Here is a 21,263-nt window from a genome sequence, read left to right on the forward strand (position 1 = left end):
TAGAAGTGCTTACGCTGAAGAAACCAGGAGGAAAGTAAGTGGGAGAACAAGCTGGAGCTGTCAAAGCTTGAGCTAAAAGCACTAGATAAGCAAAGACAGTTCTGACACTGAGAAGAGCCTTTGCTGTGAGGTGCTTTTATACAGTCTGTCTGGGTATCACATGTTTGTGATTATTTTTGGGAAGTAATGAGGAGAAAGAGGGAGAGAATATGAGAGAGGGGTTTTTTTAAGCCGATGATGAATATAACATCAATGGAAATTGTATCATCTTTGTGAAATGACTATCTGCGGAAATTTACTGCACGCAAACCTGTCAAAATATGAGCGGGGCACTGTGCGGGAGCTTTTGAAAAAGATGCTCTCGGGGGGAACAAAGCATTATTAATGTTTAAAGAATGTCTTGTAACTAATGAATGTCCAGGATTATGTTTGGCCATTAAAGGTACTTCAAGAACTGTCTGTGGTGACATATTTCTCTTCCTGAAGAGGGTCTGAGGGAAAAAAAAAAAAAAAAAAACACTCCACCCTTTAAGTCCTGCAGAGCAAGTCACTTTGTGTGTCATCCCTCTTCCTGCCTCTGAAATTCACAATACTTATCAAAGCATGATGAGACATGAGATCAGCGGGGGGTGTCAAATGACCTGTCACTTTTGCAGGGTTCCTCCCTCTCACGAAAAGCCATGCCTGAGTATCCACACAGAACGAATCTGATATTGAACAGGGCACCGTTCATGTGAGCGACACCATCTGTCCGTGAAGAGGTCCCACGCTGCATGTGAAATTTGATGAGAGGAAACAAAGGGAAGGGAAAGGAAAAAAGAACGAAGGGCAAAAGAAATTTTCAACGGTAAAGAAGCAAGAGGATAAGAAAAGTTTCCTCAGTCTCTCGCTCTGCTTTATATTACTCTAAACTGTGACACCTGTAAAAGACAGCATTACCATCTCGAGGCGATGAGCGATTGCCAATTTGCGATACATTTCAACAATTGTCACGGTCCTGTGCACAATTATGTTTCGTTTAACATTGGCACTAAACAGAAAAGCACAGGAAGACAAACATCCCGTTGAAATGTAGTTAAAGCGGCCGATAAACTCCACGCCCGCTGAATCATTCCTCAGGCCATAACAAGGAGGTGTTTCTCCACATTCCGCTCATTTGAACGCTGGATAAATGTTACGTTAAAAACAGGCCGTTTGAGGTCAAAGGTTACGATGCTGACTAAAATATAAGACAACGCGGAGGAAAACGTCAATTAAAAGCAAATTAAATCGATTTATTGCATTTTAATACAGTCAGTTTTCCACAGCTTAAGATCATTATGGGCTTGGACAGCATCTCTTTCCTCATTAGAAAAACATGTTTGCCTTTTGAGGAGATGAAGCTCCGGTTTTCATGACAGAGGGATTGTGGGGAGAATGCTTATGTAAATAAACAAATTAGGAGGTGCACAAACAGACGCACAAACACACACACACATAAACCTTGCAGTCTATTAAGCCAGGCTGCAGACTAGCAAAGTCAACACTTAGCTCCAATCAGAAACACCAGGGCTCCCAGCACTCAAGGTTGTCTTGGCACGCAGACAACATTACAGCACATAAACAAGGCTATGGGTCCATATCAAGGCCCTGTAATTGTTATGAGCTGGGCTGAGAAGAACTGGCTTGTTTTTACTGCATGCTTTTACTTCTGTTGTACGACCAAGGCCTGGTGAGCAAATCTTTACAAGTCATGCCGGAGTCGTATAACATAAGCGAATCTGGCCATTGGGAACAAAATAAATAAATAAAACTAAAACAAAAAATGACACAAGCCAGATCTAGTCAAGTCCAAAGTACATTTTTTCACCCTCAGCGGTTTGCCTCGTTCGCACCTGCAACACTGTAAAGCAGGCAACGACAATATTTGACATGTCGCCGATTGTATTTCATGACCCTTTAAATGAAGTTAGCACTCTCCATTTGTAACGTCTGGCAGTATTCCCTGAGTAGCTGCTAATTCACACTCCTGGTGCTTGTCAATTGGTGCATTCAGAAATGAGAAAGCATGATTTCACTTGAATAGCATGGAAATAATTAAAAACAGCATTACACTGCATTCATCAGCAGACAGCTTGAGACTGACCTCATGTACACATGTACACAGATAGAGAGGCTCATTGCTTGGAGATGGTACTCGGATGCCTGGTAACCGAAATTGATTTTCCTCGGCTTGCCTAAGAAGCAGAAACTCGCACAATATGCGAGTACATCTATGCAAAATCCCACCCAAGAGATGCATTAAACCGCCGAAGAAACTGTACCGAGTAACTCTATGCTCGCAGTACCGCTGATGGATGGAAAAGGGAATGGAGGCTTTGAGTAATACAGGCGGGGGGAGAAAAAAAAAGTTGGACAAAAGCACATTGTTGTTGTTACATTAATCTGGATACAAGAATGGGAATTTTCCTCCTCATTATGATCACACGCTGCTGGGCAAGCGGCTCCATTTTCTTCCCCCACCGTGCCCTGGCAGCTCGAGGCATCCCTGCTGGGGCGGCTTCCTCACCGTGATGAGTTTTTGACAGGCTTTACAGCCGTGCCAGGCCAGACAGTGGCTGAGCAGAATGCTGGCAGTTTTTTGGCGGTTATTAATCTCCCCATCTCTCTTGCGCCGTGCTTTTGAGATGGGCCGGCTATCGCATAATTGTTATGCAAACTTCTTAGAGCAACAGTTTGCTTAAGCACATGTAGACTATTATTTGAAACCATAGAAATTTCTGGAGGATCGTCTAGAGAATAAACATTATCTTCTGCAGGTGTAAACCTCACTCAGGCTGATATTATAGAGTTATTAGAGCTCTGAGCTAAACATACAACTACAATTTTGGCATACATGTGTATCAAATTACCCATAACACTTTCAAGATGACTTAGCTATTGAAAGGAATAGCAAAAAGCCACTAATGGCGACAAAATGATGCTGAATCATCTCAGTGAGCTCACATCAGTAAATTGCACTAAATACCAAAACAAGAAAGTATCTGAATGTTGAGAACAATTGCTTTAAAATCTTTTTCAGACAAAAGACAAAATATGAACGCTCTCAGTCTAAACGATTGAAATCGGGGGGTTTTGTAAAACCTGTGAAACACAGAAGCACTGCTGCCATCTGCTGTCTGTTCAGGGAAACAAGTTTGGCTTTCCAGGGTAGATGCATACTGCAAAACCCTGTATCAGTTAAGGAAAAAACACATCTAGAACGCGAAGTGGTTAAATAATCATACTTCTACCTTAATCAATTTGTCATGCATACACTCATCCCAATTTAAAAATAAAAAAAGTTTCTCATTATTTACACACCTTTATGTTGTTCTAAACCAGTATGACTTTCTACAGCAGAAGCAGCACTACACAAAAATATATTTTAAAACAAATTAGATTTTTCATTTTTAAACTGAGATAAGTGGATGCATGACAGACTGATTCATGTGAAGCTAGAAGCATGATTATTTGGTCACTTTGTATGCTATATATTTGAGGTCATAAGTTTACATACACCTTGCAGAATCTGTAAAATGTTAATTTATCAAAATATAAGGGATCGTACAAAATGCATGTTATCTTTTATTTATGAATTGACCTGAATGAGATATTTCACATATAGTCCACAAGAGAAGATAATAGTTGAATTCATTAAAATGACCCTGTTCAAAAGTTTACATACGACTGATTCCTAACACTGTGTTGTTACCTGAACAATCCACAGATGTGTTTTATTTTATTGTTTCACGAGTTCACGCTTACATATAATTAGTCGGAGAATAGTAGTGCATGTTTGGCGTGCTGTCCTGTGAAGGGCTCCGAGCTCGGGAATGGCCCGAACCCAGAGTACCCCCCAATAGGAGTAGTGAGAACTCGGAGTGGGAGATGGGGTGGTGGAGGGTTACTGATAAACCATCAAGTGAATGGAGGTGAGTCAGCTGTATTTAAACCTATGGCGCTGATTGACTTGAGTGGGCTCCTCTTGTCATGTTTACGCTAAGTATCTGACGCACTTCTCCCGAACTTTGTTAATGAAACATCATTTAGTGAAAGTTGTTCATGAGTCCCTTGTTTGTCCTGAAAAGTTAAACTGCCTGTTGTTCAGAAAAATCCTTAAGGTCCCACACATTTTCGTCTATTTGAACCCTTTCCAACAATGACTGTATGATTTTGAGATCCATGTTTTCACACTGAGGACAACTGAGGGACTCATATGCAACTATTATAGAAGGTTCAAACGCTCACTGACGCTTCAGAAGGAAACGCGATGCATTAACATAAGATATTTAGGCAAAATAAGAAACATTTACACATCTTCATTCTGTTCAAATGTTTTCACCCCCTGGCTCTTATTGCATTGTGTTTCCTTCTGAAGCATCAGTGAACGTTTGAACCTTCTGTAATAGTTGCATATGAGTCCCTCAGTTGTCCTCAGTGTGAAAAGATGGATCTCAAAATCATATAGTCACTGTTGGAAGGGGTTCAAATACACAGAAATGTAAAAAAAAAAAAAAAAAAAAAAAAAAAAAAAATGTAGGACCTTAAGGATTTTTCTGAAGAACAGCAGGCAGTTTAACTGTTCAGGACAAACAAGGGACTCATGAACAACTATCACTAAACCAAAAAAAACATGGCTCTGGATTATTCAGGTAACAACACAGTAATAAAGTAAATAAAGTGTATGTAAACTTTTGAACAGGGTCATTTTTATAAATTCAACTATTATTTTCTCTTCTGGACATACTGTAAACTGTATGTGTTTATTTTTGTCTTAAGCATGGTATGATCGCAGAATCATGGATTCAATCTTCAATTAATAATTACCTTATAGTAATGATTAAAAACATAGTATGACAATATGGTAATCGATGAATACCATGATGTATGTCAAAAGTACTATGGCATATATGAAACAATCATGGTGCAATCGTGCCGCCACAGTATTTTTCTTAACAGGGTTATTAGTAATACTCATTTTTATATACTTAAATATTCCCACTATTTAACTTTTTCACATCGACTTGATAAAGAAGCAGATGTGGAGTCATCATGTCTTTCCTGATCCTATGACCGCATTGCTGGAAGACGTCAGGAATGATATAAACAGTGTTTCTCTCAACAGCGCCCTCATTCACAACATTACTAAATCTAATTGGATACGGCAGCATTAATCCAGACATCTTTACAGCCAACAGTCAATATTGAGGTTTCTAATTCAAGCACTGACAAACACTCTCCTTCCTGCATTACCAACCACTGTTTCATAACAACACTTGAATCATACATTTGAAAGCAAATATATTGATTAAAAAATGTATTTACTGTCATTCCCTTAATAAGCCTATATCCGGTAGTGAAAATAAGATGACTTTCAGGAAAGTTTTGAGGTTTGCAACTAAGCACTACATAATTATTTCTATCAAAAACCAGACAGATTTGAACTACAGAATCGAATCAGGGGGAAAATTACATATTACATATGTTTAAGTGATATTAATTACACTGCAATCTAAAATTAAAACATTACAGCTGTGGTTCTCAACCAGGGGGCAAGGGCCCACTAGGGGGCCTCGACAAACTTTCAGAGGCCCCAATACAATTTATCACTTAAATGAATCTGTAACTTAAAGGGATAGTTCACCCAAAAATGAAAATTTGATGTTTATCTGCTTACCCCCAGGGCATCCAAGATGTAGGTGACTTTGTTTCTTCAGCAGAACACAAACGAAGATTTTTTAACTAAAACCGGTGCAGTCTGCCAGCCATATAATGGCAGTGCATGGGCACCAGACCTTTAAAAGTAAAAAAAAACATGCACAGACAAATCCAAGTCCAGACAAGTCCATTGACTGCACCGGTTTTGCTTAAAAATCTTGGTTAGTGTTCTGCTGAAGAAACAAAGTCATCTACATCTTGGATGCCCTGGGGGTAAGCAGATAAACATCAAACTTTCATTTTTGGGTGAACTACCCCTTTAAAATGTTATTAAACAAAAACATTAAAAGTAAGGATATACCACATAAAACTACATGTTTTATTATAACAGAAGTACAAGAGATAAAAGAGCCTTCAAAGAGTGTTTTGGACAAAGGGGGGCAAAAAGTTCTCATTAGAGCTCAGATTTACTGTGAAACTGGATCTAGACAGAGAAAGGACTAGGGAGAGGAACAATGACAGATTTATGTCTCAAAGCAGTGATGAATCAAAATGACTTTAAATAAGATAAAGTAACAAGAAAGCAGTGTAATTCTACCCTGCATAATTAGCTCATATTCTCAATTGCATTCAAATGTGTTTTTACTGGCAAAAAACAGTATCCTTTCATCCTGTTCACAGCTCAAAAAAAATTTTGCCCATTCTCTCAGGGCATGATTTCACACTTGCGGTACATGAAAACCACTTGCAGATGACTCCACGAGACGTTTATTGATCCGAGACGATGGGTGTGGGGGTATGTGGAAAGCAAAAAGTACAGCAAAAAAAGAACAACTTAAAGACACCGTCAGGACGCATGCTTGAGTCCAACTCAAGCATATCTATGTACTCACAAGCGAATCTGATCAGCGCAGGAATCTAGTGTGTAATTGATAACAGTCTTTTTTTTCCTTTATGCAAGGTAGGCTTAATTAATACCACATAGAGTGGAGATTCTTTCTGGACAAGTCTGACATATTTATCACGAGTCGTCTGGATAAGGCACTCTGGAGTTCGTCACACACGGTGTCTAAACACTAACCTGCCAGATGTGTTAGGATCTTTTTTCTGAGGCAGCAGTTCCCATCAACGGGCAGAAGCAATTACTAGAGGTTATCACAGGTCATCAACTGCAGAGCGGCGCAGATTTGGATTTCCTCCCTCTCCTCGAACTCCTTTCTCTCCATTTAAATATAAAGATTCCTGTATAATAATCAAGAAAACGCATTGTTTACAAGTTAAAAGCAGTGTATTAAAAAAATTTATTAGCATTGATCGCCTTGCAAATTGCATTTACCATATGTCACTTCTGTTGCCATCCCAGAATGCATTGCCACTTGATGCAGTAACATGATCTAAACAAAATCCAGATGTACTCCACCAATTGGTCTAATTCCTTCAAGCCTCGATATTTCACATTACATATATTAATCATCTGAGGCATGTCACAGATTTCTGCACTGATAACAACATCCCTCCCTTCAAACGACAGCTGACTCATTCCAATCAAACCAGTGGGGCGGTTATCAAAACAATGCTGCAAAAAGGGAGGGAGACAGACATTTCCTGGGCTGTTGCACTCAAGTGACAAAACATTAAGTGCTTCCACCTTTAGTTTATGAAAGTGCGGTTTCCGTTATCCGATTCAAAGAACCAATCACAAGCTTTAAAGGTCAATTCAGAGGGTTTTTTAAATAAACACTAAGAAAGGTCATACAAAAATATTCTATTACCATTTTCAAAATAACACATGAACTACACCCATGAAGGTATGGCTGATAAGAGCTTCATATTATATTATTCTGTACAAGACAACAGGTGTGTGGACCTGCCGAGGTATTAAGTTTTTGCCATTAGCTTGCCAAGATAATCTGTTACTGTTGGACAGTAATGTTTCCACATGCAAAAACGGTCAGTTTTCATACAATTACTCTAAACTTGATTCAACCTGCTGTTATTTATCTTCGATGGCAGAATCTCAGACATTGTCAGTGCAGTTCACGAAGAGCCCTTCTCTTGTCCTCAGGCTGAAAGCCTCTCTCCAGGGTCCTGAAGCATGGGCTGTAGGCCTAGAGCTGGTCCAGGGCAAGGGGCCAAACATATCAACAAACCAGTGCCCTCCCTGTAGGGCCCCACGATCAGTCCTCCTCTGAGGAAAGCTGGGCCCCATCATCACGCACCTCTTGGTAGGCTGGCAGTGGGCCTCCTTCTGGGTTGTAACTCTCTATCTTGAAACTCAGACCATCTGCCAGCTTCTGGGCAGCTTGTTTGGCCTGCAACTCCTGAAATGAGCAGTATACACAATTACATGAATACAGAATGAGAAACACCCACACACAAGCGTTAAACATAAACATGTACAGTCAAAACTAAATTTATGCAGACACCTTTCTCACATTATCACAGTTTATTCGCTATAGTTTAGAAAATGGTAATAAAATATGACAAAAACTATGAGTTAAATTGTGTCAGAACAAATTCATCCTGATAAGGTCAGATAACTTTAATAGAAAGATATATAATGATTATAATCAAACCAAAAATTATTCAGACAACTCTTAAAACAATATTTACACAACTATAAATACTTTTTTAACCAATTACCAAGCAATGCTTAATTTTGTTCAGTCTGTGGTGTAAAAAGGTTGCATTAGCAATTAAAAAGCATTTTAAGCAAAACATGATCACGTCAATGTGTCCAAATTATTCTTGGTCCCAAATTGATATAAATTTTACTGGTAGTCCACTGTACAAATCATTTTTGGGTAAAATATGTCCGTTTACTTTATTTTGCTATCCTCACTTACGTAAATGAACTATAGCGTCCTGCACCCACTAGTAAGTAAGGGATAATCAACGGTTTGCCGTGCGTTAAAGGATTTTAAATGCACGACGTGGAGGCTAATAACCGCCCGACGCGAAAACTAGGATTGATATTTGCAACGCGAAATTTGACTGAATGGATAAAAAAGACGGTTATTTTCGTGTTATGACACGCAGCTCAAGCATCAACTCAAGCTTCTGGCCGCTTCAAATCAGACACAGAGATTAAATAGTCCGGTAAAATCACATTTATTTGAATGAAATATATCATTTGTTTCAGTAGATTATCGATCGACCAAGAGAGAGTGTGAAGGCAAGAGAGATGACAGTAGTGTGTGTGTGTGTGTGTGTGTGTGTGTGTGTGTGTGTGTGTGTGTATGTGAATGTGCGTGCGTACCTGCATGCTGTGCGTCTCTCTCTACAAACAACGATTCATTTATAAACAGCAGTTTTACCACTCCGTTGCTGAGGAATATAATGTAGCGATCTACTATCTAGGCTATTTTAATAAGGTTCGCAGACAAGCGTTGACAAGAAGTTTATGTATGTGCGCAGCACAATGCGATCTCCGACCCCTCTCTCTCTCTCTCTCTCTCTCTCTGTGCTTTTGCGTGCATCAATTAAAGCAACGCATTAATATAGAACGGTGATTAAACTGACTTGGAACTACCTGTGCATTAAACGGTTTTACTGCACACCTGCCAGCCAATCAGAATCCAGTATCCAGACATTCCATGGAATAAAAAAATATAAAAAATTATATCTTGTGTGTTATGTTTTACACTCTCCGCCAGGAGTATTCAAGCAGTACTTCCTCTCAGAAACTCCAAACTGTTAAAGCTTTTTTAACTGTTTTAAAACCTTTTTGAGGCCTCAGATGCTACGCAATTTAATTTATCACTTTGAACATTCAAATCTTAGTTTCTCTTGGTCTGCTATAAGTAAGACATCTTCAGCCTACCAAGTTTTTTCTGGTCTGCTCTTGTAGAAGGGCAGATGACTCCTCTAATGACAGCAGCTGAGCGGGACTGTAGTGCAGGGGTGGAAGCTTAGCCGCAGTGATGTCATCCAGGTGTTTTCGGTCTTGTTGTCTTCTGGCTTCTGCAGTGAGCGGTGTGGTGCTGCCAGAGGCCTGACTAGGTGATGAAGATTTTACAGGTAACCTAATAAAACACAGACATGTTAATGCAAAGTGACTTAAAGAGCTTTTACTATATAAGTTCAAGTTTCCTGTCATTTTTTGTATTGTCATATTGAAAATACGAAGCAAGTTAAAGGGTCGTTCACTCAAAAAAGAAAAATCTGTCATCATTTACGCACTCTCATGTCATTACAAACCCATAAGACTGGGGTTCTTTTTTTAAACACAAATTAATAAAAACAGCAAGGTTTCTGACCCATTTGAAGTACAGGTAACCAGAGCTTCAGGAGATGCAAAAAGGTCAGGTGAAACCATACGAATAGGATGTTTTAATACAAGTGGTGTTTAGAGATATAATCACTTTATAAGTATGGTATAACAAACCTCATTGGTCATTATGGACGCACATTTGAGCTTTGCTCTATGTGTATCAATAATTGATTACAGTGGTGGCCAAAATTATTAGAACACTAGTATTTTTACTAGGGCTGGGCGATATGGCTGAAAACTATATCACGATATCAGTGTTTCATATCGGTCGATATCGGTAATTATTGATATTTTTATGACCCATTTAAAATAAGGACCAGGAGAAAAATATATTACACTCAAGCATTTTTATTTTAAACTTAACCTGCCTCTGGTCATAATCCCCTCAGTTATTAAGACAGAAATGTCAACAACCATGGAAAACTCAAATAATTAAAATGTAAACATAAGTCTAAAGTCACAATATACACTTAATTATCTCTTAATCCTCAATTCAAACCCCATTCATTGTCGATGAAGTGAATGGTCAAGCTAATGTATGGCCCAGAAGTACGGCTTGACCACAGGTCAGAGGTTGTTGCAAAGTACTTGGCTGATAATATTTATTTCTGCACAGATTGCTGGTTGCCAGTAGCCAACATTACTTCTTTCCTGGTACTTAGCCTATACTTTGTGTAATAACAAAAATATTTATTTAAGTGAAAAAATAAGTCCAAAACTTTCAACATTTTGAACAATAGGGCCTTACAATCTTTTTTTTTTTCAGAAATTCTTGTTTTAATTTTTCTGATAATCAAATGAAAGCAAAATCACTGATTTATTTTTAAAAATAAAAATAAACTGAGCTTTACTGTTAAAATTAATACATAGAAGAAAAATTATATTCAGTTAAAAAAGGTTTAATAATAATAGTATTTTTTCAACAATTAAGTGGTGACTCTTTTTATCATATATATTGTTTTATGTAAATTATTTAAATGTGAACATGTAAACACCTACATTATACTGTACAAAGTAATACAAGACTAATATTGTTCTGTTACATAAACCGTACTTTTATTTTGACAGGTTGCCGTGAAGTTTCAGTGTATAATACAGTATGAATGATGCTAGTTTCACTAATGAAACGGTAAAATTGACAAAAAGTGACACTCACAGCAGCTTTGGAGATGCATTTATTGGAGTTTGTCTGTTCATGTGAGATGCAAAGGCCAAAAATTAGCGGGAGCGTCACGTGTGCAGTATACGTGTAGTGAAAATAAAACGCGTCTCCTCCATTCATACATATAGAGGCAAACGGAACATGCAGGATTCTTATTGAAACGGTCTTTTTGCATTTCAGTTTTCACAGACACTAGTCCATATCGCGATCTGAATTCATTAACAGACCAACTTTTGATTTATTGGTCCAAAAATCGACGAATTCCGCCCTATAGTAAAGTCCGTTTTTATGAATGGAGTCCGCGATCCCGTCTGTGAGTAGACATTGTAAACGCACGATCATGTAGAGACAGAAATCAAATGCCGTCGTGTAAATAAGATTAATAACATAAGGCTATTTAGTTTGTTTAATACAACAACATGGACCCGTTCTGTAGGAAAGATAACCTTAACTTATATTGTGATCTGGCGCTATGAACTGAACGTTAAAGGGGGGCTGGGCGGGCCGACGAAGAATACAAAATATCGAACGTTTTATCGAATACATTTTTTATTGATATCGATCTCTTGTCTATCGCGATATATATCGTTATCGTTTTATCGCCCAGCCCTAATTTTTACCAGCTAAAACAATTTTTAAGTCAGTTATTTCTTATCTTTTGCTGTAGTGTGTCAGTAGGCACTATTAGTTTACATTTCCGAACATTCATTTTGCCATTAATTGTAATAATCCAGTGAGATTTTGTGTGAACAAAGAGTCTGACAACAGACAGTGCTCCACACAGAGATCTGATCTCATCTTCATCCAGTCTGTCTGGAATGACATAAAAAAAAACAGAGCAAACTGGGACAAACTAAATCCAAAAGAACTGTGGCGATGTCCACATGAAACCTACCTAGTTTTAGGCATTTGTGCAAAAATGCTGTAAAATGAGGATGCTGTCAAAAAAATAGACTTTCTTCTATTAGAACTTATATTAACTAAATTAAATCAACTTTTTGGCGTGACCATCCTTTGCATTCAAAGCAGCTTTTGCCCTAGGTACACTTGTGCATAGTTTTTCAGGTAGCTTTGCAGCTAGGTCTCTTAAAGCATCCTACTGACACGCTACAGCAAAAGATGGAAATAACTTATTTAAAACCATTTTTAGCTGTTGAAAATACTAGTTTTCTAATCATTTTGGCCACCACTGTAAGTAAAAACATAAATTAAAGCTCATCATATAAACCAATTTTATCTCTTTGTGAGAGAATCTTACACCTTTTAAGACATTTTTTGATCTTCTAACAATGACCAAAATTCATTTTTGTTTGAACTATCCCTTCAATGTCTAATCTTCCAGCTTATTTTCAAAGAAAATACAAAGCCATGCAATGACAATGTAGTTCCACTCACTGATTTGGCTTGAATTTGGGCTTCCTCATATTCACACTTTGCTCTGTCTTCTCCAGAACTTCTATATAATGTGGTTTCTTCTGATGCTGTTTACCCAGAAAGAGCTTACTAGGAGATACAGTTTTTATGGTGTCTTGGTTGGAATCATTGTTACTTTCATCAAGAGTTACTTGTCCAAAAGCCTCCACAAGCTCTGTGTCTTTCATCAGTGTTTCAGCAGCCTCTAGCTGGGATGTCAAAGACTCCTCTTGGCCCAGCAGACCACCATTTTCCGATATGTTAGCCCCATCGATATTGACATTGGCTTTGTTTCTGTCATGGGATGGGATAATCATGTCCAAATTAGAGTCTAAATGTTTATCTGTGCTTCGCTTGGCAAGGGCGTCCTGATATTTAGCTTGAAACTCTGTCCGGACAGAGATTAAACTTGCTTGTTTTCTCTCCTCCTCTTCCAGATGTCCAAGTGCAAGGTGTACTTTCTCCACAAAGTCAGCAATCTTCTTTCCCTTATCTGGAAGGCTCTGAATAAATCTCCTGAAGAGATCGTAAAAGTACAACTCACATTCAATCAAAATTATTTATACAGCATTTTATACAATACAGAATGTGTTAAAGAACCTTCACAATAATAACAGTGTCCATTCTTCACACAGTTGATTAATCAAATCAAGGCATCAAATTCATTTGTATAAGATATAATTGAGTCTTTTTGCGTTGAATTATAAATTATCCCAACTGTTACGGTGGGGGCGGATTTGGAATGATCCAGAATATTTAGTCATCATAGTAATCTAATCAGTAATTCCAAACCTAAATGAATTATACATACACATTACTTAGTATATATTCAGGTTAAAACTAATAAAAAATAACACGAAAATGAAAATATGGCTTACTTATTAGACAGCAACTTTTCTTGTCTTGAAAGTATCTCCAAGAGCTGATCTTTACTCTTGCTGCTCAGATCACCTACTTCCCCTTGGCGCGCTGTCCACACCGACGACATGATTAAATATGTGAAAAATATACCAGTAAATGTCTCAGACTGGCACGTTCAGTCTACAAGTTTTCATTGCTGATCATACAGGACGTCAGAAATTCACTTATACCGCCATGTGTCAAAATAAGCAATGACAATGAAGTAAGCGACGACAATATCACACCAGATATGTCACATTCATTACAAAATAAAAGACCCAAAGCAACTAAATTAAAAGACTGTCAATCGGGGTTTTATATTTTGTAATCCTCCACGTTTAAATTAAATTTTGTTTAAAAAAAATCAGATTCATGAATGCTTACAATAAAACGTGTTTGGTGTCCGTATTTCATTGGTAAAATCTTCGTTTGCATATGTTCATGAGAGACAAGTTAAGGCACGAATATGCAGCTTTTTGTTGAATTGTCTAGTTATTGTGGCTGTGCGAATGGCAAAATAAAGCATTCGAAAGCTTTAAAAGAACTGTAACTACTGTTTATCTTAAAGAAAAAAAAGAAGAAAGATTAACAGAAACAAAGAAAGAAGCGCCATTGCACTGGCGTCATCTGCTGGTCAAGTAAATGTACTTTCACTGTGAAAGTTCAAAATAACGCTAGAAATTGCCTATATTTTCGACCCGATACCTTTACAATGTATTATTTTTTATTTAAAAAGAATACTCTTAGATAATGCAAAATAATACAAAAATATCCAAGTGATGCTGTAATATAAAAACAGATATTTACAAACAGAGATAGGTAGATTACTTAAAAATCATAATCTGTTATGATTCCAAATTACATGACAAAAACTGTAGTTAGTAACGTAATCCGTTACATTACACATGTTAAGTTATGTAATCAGACTACTTTTTTATAACATTGCACCATATTGACATAAAAATACAAAGAGTATTCCATTTGTTGTTAACATAAAGTGCATTAAACATTATGCCAAGGATTTCCAAACTGATGTCTGTAAAGGGACTACAGGGGGGGTTATGAGTTTAATGAAAAACTAATAACTAATTAAATCATAAAAAATGTTAAATTGAAATCTTTTTTTAAATCAATCAAAATAAAAAAAAACTTACTAAAAAAATTAAATATTGTATTTGTATGTGACCATAACCAACGTCAGAGAACCAATGAACATGCAAATGTATATATATTGTATATGTATATATATATATATATATATATATATATATATATATATATATATATTTTTTTTTTTTTTTTTTTTTTTTTAAGTGCTTCAAGTATTAGGCGAAAGAGGTTCAGATGAAAAAAAAGTTTTTTTTTTTGTTTTTTTTTTTACTTTTAATGTGTTTGAAAGACAAAATCTTTCCAAAGACATAAAATACATGGTTAAATAACCTACAAGGTGATAATTCCAATAAAAAATCATTGAGCTCAGTAGTTGATGCAATATTGAAACACTTCTAAAACCTGAAATGATTTTTGCAAATATAACTGATCTTTCTGAGCATAAATAAGCAGTAGGCTATTTTAGAAAGGAACATTTAAAATATGAAAAAGAAGAATTAAGGAGAATCAATAGATTATGAATAATTTATTGCTGTGTAAATAATATATAACCATGCAATCCATAAACAAGTAACTGTAGTCGAGTATTTTAAAATGTAATTCAGTCTAATTACAAGAACTTCATTTTTGGAATCTGATTACGTAATCCAGATTACATATAATCAGTATTAATATAATCAGTTTACAAATAAAATGAGGATGATATTTATCACCTTATAGTATAAGCAGAGTATAGAAGTACAAAAAAACATGCAAAATGCACATGAATCTGTAAATTCATGTACACCAGAGCTTTAGTAAAATCTTCATTCCCCTAAAATATTACTCTCATCCCATATTTAAATACATTTTATATGTACAAAATAACATTTTTAATGAACCATGTACAAAACTAAAAACATCTTCATATGACGTAATGACGTCCACTTACGGTCACGAGGCGCGTTCGCTAGGCAACGCTCTGCTGTATTTCGATATCGTATTGTCGTAAAGCTTCAGAATCGACTCGGGTCTGCCAGCCATCACAAGTACGGGAGAGAACGCCCGGTTGAGGTTTGCGCTCCGGCGACAACAAAGAGCAATCATGACGAGTTGGTATTGATTTGTATTCATTCTGTTGACATAATATCAGCTTCTACTATTATTTATAGAAGTACTTTAACAGACAGGCGATTACAGGAGCGGTACGATAGCAAGGCTAACGAGCTAACGTTAGGTAGCCAGCTAGCTTGATCTGTGTACAGTCCACGGAATGAAATCACAAGAGTAACCTACTAAACACGGCTAAATGCTGGTTTATGGTGACGTTAGTGAATACGAACTATTTTTATATACACTACAAATCTACGACACGGAAAACGTTTTCAAAATGTTGTCTAAAAGTTAGTTTCTTTGTGGAAAGTTGACGGACGTTTCACATTTGCAAACTTGAATTATAGTGTCCATATCTGAGAAGGGCAGCCGGCGAAATTCTTTTCGGACGGACAAAATGTTTCATAAGGTCAGAAAGTTGTATATTTTATGATATTGTCGATCGTTTTCTGAGTGTTTTATGCGAATGTTGTTATTGTTGTGAAAGCTCTCTGGCGCCCTCACTGCCACGTCGCCTCACTGCTACACATGTGTTTATTATTCTATACACAGATTAGGGTTTACATGTTAAATACTACAGCATTAACCTTCAAAACACACTTCCTAACACTGACTAGATTTACCAATTGCAGACTGGAGATTTGGTATCTTGTTAATTCCTGTTCCATCCTGTCTGCAATATTTATATATTCAAGACAGTAAAACACGAATAGGCCATTAAGAGTTTTGTGGTTTCTCATCCAACAGGGGGGAATCAGCGTGAGCTTGCCCGTCAGAAGAATGCTAAGAAGCATACTGATCAATCCAAAGGGAAAAGAAATGAGGATGGCCTCTCAGCAGCTGCCCGTAAGCAAAGGTACAACACTTAAAGTGTGACAACAAATATACATTATTTATAAAGTGCATCATACTAAATGTGAATTTGATTTTTTGTATTTCAGAGATGCTGAAATCATGCAGCAGAAGCAAAAAAAGGCAAATGAGAAGGGGGATCCTAAAGGCAAATAACCAGTGGATGGCGCTGTGACTGACATGGCATCCTGATCTTTTTTTTCTTTTGTCAAGGAGACAAAATCTGTCATTGTGTAGATGTGGAGACTTTGATTCTTTAATGTTTCATCCCAAACTCCATAATGTGCTTGAAAGGGCATGTCAACTATACAGTACATAATGATTTGTTTTCAGCTATGGAGGAGAGAGTTTCTTATGTTAATAATCAGAGCGAGCCCAAATAATGGGAGTCTCAAAAATGTCTGAACTGGCATTGTAATCTTGTATTTTTGTATCAAGTGCCCTTCTTAATAAAATGTACATTTTAATTCACACCTAGCGATTAAACTGTTAACCCTATAATGTGTGTATTACGATTAAGTGTTTTTAACCATTCACACTTTTTCATTTACTTCAGTTTTTTTATACAGAATACGGATATGGTTTGAGGGCAGATTTCTACAAGCTACAATGCATTTACTGTGTAATACCCAAGCAGTTACAATGTGATTGACAGTATTTAAATTATTCAGTGCACTTTTTAATAAGATGAGTCAAGTAAATACTTGTCATATTAAAAAGCAGTGGTGAACTCTCAGAGCCAGCTATTTTAGTGGTAGACAGATGCACTACCAGTCAAAAGTTTCAAAAGTCTCTTCTGCTCACCAAGTCTACATTTATTTGATCCAAAGTACAGCAAAAACAGTAAAATCTTATTGATTCCTGTGATTGAAGCTAAATTTCCAGCATCGTTATTTCAGTCCTCAGTGTCACATGATCCTTCAGAAATTATTCTAATATGCTGATTTGCTGTTCAAGAAATGTCAATCTTTAAAACAGTTGAGTGCATTTTTTCAGGATTCTTTGGATAGAAAGATCCAAAAATCAGCATTTATCTGAAATAAAAATTGTTTGTAACATTATACACTATACTATTTAAAAGCTTGGAGTCGGTATAATTGTTTATTTGTTTGGGAAAGAAATTATAGAAATTAATACTTTTATTTAACAAGGATGTTTTAAATTGATTAAAAGTAATAACAAAGACATGTATAATGTTACAAGAGATTTCTATTTAAGATATAGTTGTTCGTCTGAACTTTTTTATTCATCAAAGAAACCTGAAAAAATACTACTCAACTGTTTTCAACATAATGTTTTTTTGAGCAGCAAATCAAAATATTAGAATAATTTCTGAAGGATCATGTGACTGGAGTAATGATGCTAAAATTCAGCTTGTAAATCACAAGAATACATTACATTTCAAAATATATTCAAATAAAACAGCTATTTTAAATAGTAAAAATATTTAATTTTTTTCGGTTTAATTGGCTGTGCTTGGAACTAATAATTGCTGGCTTGGTGAGGCTTAAAGGAGTAGTTCACTTTCAAAATAAAAAAAGGTACAGATAATGTACTCACCCCCTTGTCATCCAAGATGTTCATGTCTTTCTTTCTTCAGTCGTAAAGAAATTATGTTTTCTGTGTAAACATTTCAGGATTTCTCTCCATATAATGGACTTCTATGGTGCCCCCGAGTTTGAACTTCCAAAATGCAGTTTAAATGCAGCTTCTTATCTAGCAAAACGATGGGTTAATTTCTAAAAAAAAAAATTACAATTTATATACTTTTTAACCTCAAATGCTCGTCTTGTCCAGCTCTGCAAGATGAGCGTTTGAGATTAAAAAGTATATAAGTTGTAAATGTTTTTAGAAAATAACCGATCGTTTCACTATAAGACCCTTCTTCCTCAGCGTTGATCATTTTGAGCCCTTATAAGCTGCATTCAAACTGCATTTGTCCATTATATGGAGTGAAATCCTGAAATGTTTTCCTCAAAAAACACCATTTCCTTATGACTGAAGAAAGAAAGACATGAACATCTTGGATGATAAGGGGGTGAGTACATTATCTGTACATTTTTGTTCTGAAAGTGAACTACTCCTTTAACATTTGTTCTATTGAACGCCGCATCAGTCAAATGTTTTTAGTGAAACAATTTGATTCATGATTTGTTCAGATCAACAAAAAGATTCGACTCTCAGCGTTTCGTTCACTAAAGAACATAGAAATCTAAGATTAGCTCTGTTTTAAAGAAGCTATCTAATGAAAGATAACTTTAAACAAACGCTAGATGATAACCTGCCTTGGGACAAGTTCTGTTCAACACCTCTATAGTTAATCATTCGTAAACAGTCATTGGACCAATCAGCTGTGAGCAAAGTTACGTAACCAAGTCCATTCTCAAAGCAGGCGTAGTAGAAAATGGCTTCGCCGTATTTGGAGAATCCTGTAGACATCGGAGCCCAAATTGTACAAAGGGCTTTGCGCAGGGAAAGAGTTATTAGAGATAAACAAAACCCACTGGCTTTCTCTGACGAGCACCTATATGAGAGATACAGATTTTCAGCGGAGGGAATGCTATATCTTTGTCGGCTTCTTGAACCGCATATTAAAAACCCGACGCGGCGAAGCCATGCGACCACTGTCCCGCAAATGATTTGTATTGCTCTGCGTTTCTTTGCAAGTGGCACATACCTGTATGAGGTGGGCGATGCCGAGAAGCTCAGCAAAAACACAGTTTGCCGAACAATTCGTAGGGTGGTTATCGCACTCCAGAGATACATAAACACTTTCATTGTGTTCCCTGGACATTTACCCACTGAGGCCATAAAAGAGGGCTTCTCTAAAATAGCTGGTAAGATCAATTAATATACGAATACACCATCAATAATGATCGATACAAAGTTACTAAACTGATGTTGTGATCTTTTGAAAGGATTCCCAAAAGTTATTGGAGCACTAGATTGCACGCACATTCCAATCTCAACACCAACAAAACAAACTGAGGCTGATTATCTTAACAGAAATGCTACTCATAGCATCAATGTTCAGGTAGGTATATTGCATTTGACAAATATGCATATACAGTTGAGGTCAAAAGTTTACATACACCTTGCGGAATATGTAAAATGTTAATTATTTTAACAAAATAAGAGAGATCATAAGAATTGCATGGTATGTTTTATTTAGTAGGCTACTGACCTGAATAAGACATTTACATATAGTACACAAGAGAAAATAACTGCATTTATAAATAAATCAAGTTATAAAAATGACTGTTCAAAAGTTTACATACACTTGATTCCTAATACTGTGTTGTTACCTGAATGATCCATGGCTGTGTTTTTGTTTGTTTTGTTTTGCTTAGTTGTTCATGAGTCCCTTGTTTGTCTTCAGAACCCTTTATTTGAGCCCTTTCCAACAATGACTGTATGATTTTGAGATCCATCATTTCACACTGAAGAAAACTGAGGAACTCATATGCAACTATTACAGAAGGTTCAAATGCTCACTGATGCTCCAAAAGGAGCATTAGAGCCAGGGGTGTAAACTTTAGAACAGAATAAAGATGTGTGTAGTTTTCTTAATTTGCCCAAATATATATATTTTTTCAGTTTTTTTAGTATTGCCCTTCAGAAGCTACAGAAAATACATGTTTCCCAGAAGACAAAATAACTAAATAAAAATATTCACCCCCGGCTTCTAATGCATCGTGTTTCCGTCAGTAAGCATTTGAACCTTCTGTAACAGTTGTCCTCAGTGTGAAAATATGGATTTTTAAAAATCATACAGTCATTGTTGAAAAGGGTTCAAATATACAAATATGCTCAAAAATGAAGAATTTGTGGGACCTGAAGTACTTTTTCTGAAAAACAGTGGGGAGTTTAACAGTTCAGGACAAACAAGGGACTCATGAACAACTATTACAAAAAAAAAAAACAAAAAAAAAAACAGCTGTGGATCATTCAGGTAACAACACAATATTATGAATCAAGCGTATGTAAACTTTTGAACAGGGTAATTTTTATAAATTCAACTATTATTTTCTCTTGTGGACTATATGAAACATCAATGCATTTTGTATGATCCCTCTTATTTTGGTAAAGTAATAAACATTTTGCAGATTCTGCAAAGTGTATGTACCTCAGCTGTATTAACCTATATGTAACCTATGGGACTCACCTACTGTATGTTAATTACAGATGACTTGTGACCATCAGTGTATGGTCACAAGTCTGGATGCCAGATGGCCTGGCTCTATGCATGACACCCAAATTTTTGAGAAGTCATTGTTAGGCCAGCACTTTCAAGAAGGTATGATAAAATGGGAACTGCATGCAATGCTTTACTAGAATGGACTGTGACATTGTGACACTTTTCTCTTTCCGGTCATTGACAGGGCTGTTTGATGGTCTGTTGGTGGGAGACCAAACTTACGCATGCCAGAGCTTTTTGATGACTCCCTACCCTGACCTTGAGACAAAACCACAGCATGACTTTAACATGGCTCTTAATCAAACCAGGCTCAAGATAGACACGACTTTTGCCATTTTAAAGGCACGGTTTAACTGTCTTCGTGACCTAAGAGTGTCACCAGAGCGGGCATCTCAGATTGTAGGTGCATGTGTTATCCTCCACAACATAGCCACGATAAGGAAGGAGTGGGTTCCAAATGAATATGATCTTCCACCTGATGATATCGACTCCTTCACTCAGGACCATCCAGCTGGCACAGCTGTCAGAGATGCCATCACAGCAGAATATTTCCCTTAGCATTAAAACCAAAATGACCATCATAT

General features: G+C 36.6%; 3 protein-coding genes across 3 annotated transcripts; 2 read left to right on the forward strand and 1 right to left on the reverse strand.

The window, feature by feature from the left end:
- Positions 1 to 6,089: 6,089 nt before the first annotated feature.
- Positions 6,090 to 13,616, reverse strand: polr2m (RNA polymerase II subunit M). The gene is made up of 4 exons (XM_073837112.1): positions 13,406 to 13,616; positions 12,510 to 13,043; positions 9,503 to 9,704; positions 6,090 to 8,000 (listed from the first exon to the last, which is right to left on the reverse strand). Exons 1-4 carry the CDS (start codon positions 13,513 to 13,515, stop codon positions 7,857 to 7,859), a joined length of 990 nt encoding a protein of 329 aa, XP_073693213.1. The 5' UTR covers positions 13,516 to 13,616; the 3' UTR covers positions 6,090 to 7,856.
- A 1,922-nt stretch (positions 13,617 to 15,538) lies between these two features.
- serf2b (small EDRK-rich factor 2b) lies at positions 15,539 to 16,952 on the forward strand. Its single transcript, XM_073837113.1, has 3 exons — positions 15,539 to 15,628; positions 16,377 to 16,485; positions 16,571 to 16,952. The coding sequence occupies exons 1-3, from the start codon at positions 15,622 to 15,624 to the stop codon at positions 16,635 to 16,637; spliced, it is 183 nt and encodes a 60-aa protein (XP_073693214.1). The 5' UTR covers positions 15,539 to 15,621; the 3' UTR covers positions 16,638 to 16,952.
- Positions 16,953 to 18,885: 1,933 nt separating this feature from the next.
- On the forward strand, positions 18,886 to 21,237 carry harbi2 (harbinger transposase derived 2). The gene is made up of 4 exons (XM_073836211.1): positions 18,886 to 19,318; positions 19,400 to 19,515; positions 20,667 to 20,778; positions 20,864 to 21,237. The coding sequence occupies exons 1-4, from the start codon at positions 18,886 to 18,888 to the stop codon at positions 21,235 to 21,237; spliced, it is 1,035 nt and encodes a 344-aa protein (XP_073692312.1).
- The last annotated feature ends 26 nt before the right edge of the window (positions 21,238 to 21,263 follow it).

This window comes from Garra rufa, chromosome 3 (genome assembly GCF_049309525.1).
Source record: "Garra rufa chromosome 3, GarRuf1.0, whole genome shotgun sequence".
NCBI classification, from domain to species: Eukaryota; Metazoa; Chordata; class Actinopteri; order Cypriniformes; family Cyprinidae; genus Garra; species Garra rufa.

Bases quoted from the DNA above. Each gene is read 5' to 3' on its own strand.
- polr2m (XM_073837112.1), bottom strand. From the start codon at position 13,515: ATGTCGTCGGTGTGGACAGCGCGCCAAGGGGAAGTAGGTGATCTGAGC. The intron at 13,044-13,405 runs GTAAGCCATATT...CGATCTCTTCAG, and splicing joins GAAAAGTTGCTGTCTAATAA to GAGATTTATTCAGAGCCTTC. The intron at 8,001-9,502 runs GTAGGCTGAAGA...TGCTCATTTCAG, and splicing joins AGCAGACCAGAAAAAACTTG to GAGTTGCAGGCCAAACAAGC.
- serf2b (XM_073837113.1), top strand. The intron at 16,486-16,570 runs GTACAACACTTA...TTTGTATTTCAG, and splicing joins GCAGCTGCCCGTAAGCAAAG to AGATGCTGAAATCATGCAGC.
- harbi2 (XM_073836211.1), top strand. From the start codon at position 18,886: ATGGCTTCGCCGTATTTGGAGAATCCTGTAGACATCGGAGCCCAAATT. The intron at 19,319-19,399 runs GTAAGATCAATT...ATCTTTTGAAAG, and splicing joins GGGCTTCTCTAAAATAGCTG to GATTCCCAAAAGTTATTGGA. The intron at 19,516-20,666 runs GTAGGTATATTG...TGTTAATTACAG, and splicing joins CTCATAGCATCAATGTTCAG to ATGACTTGTGACCATCAGTG.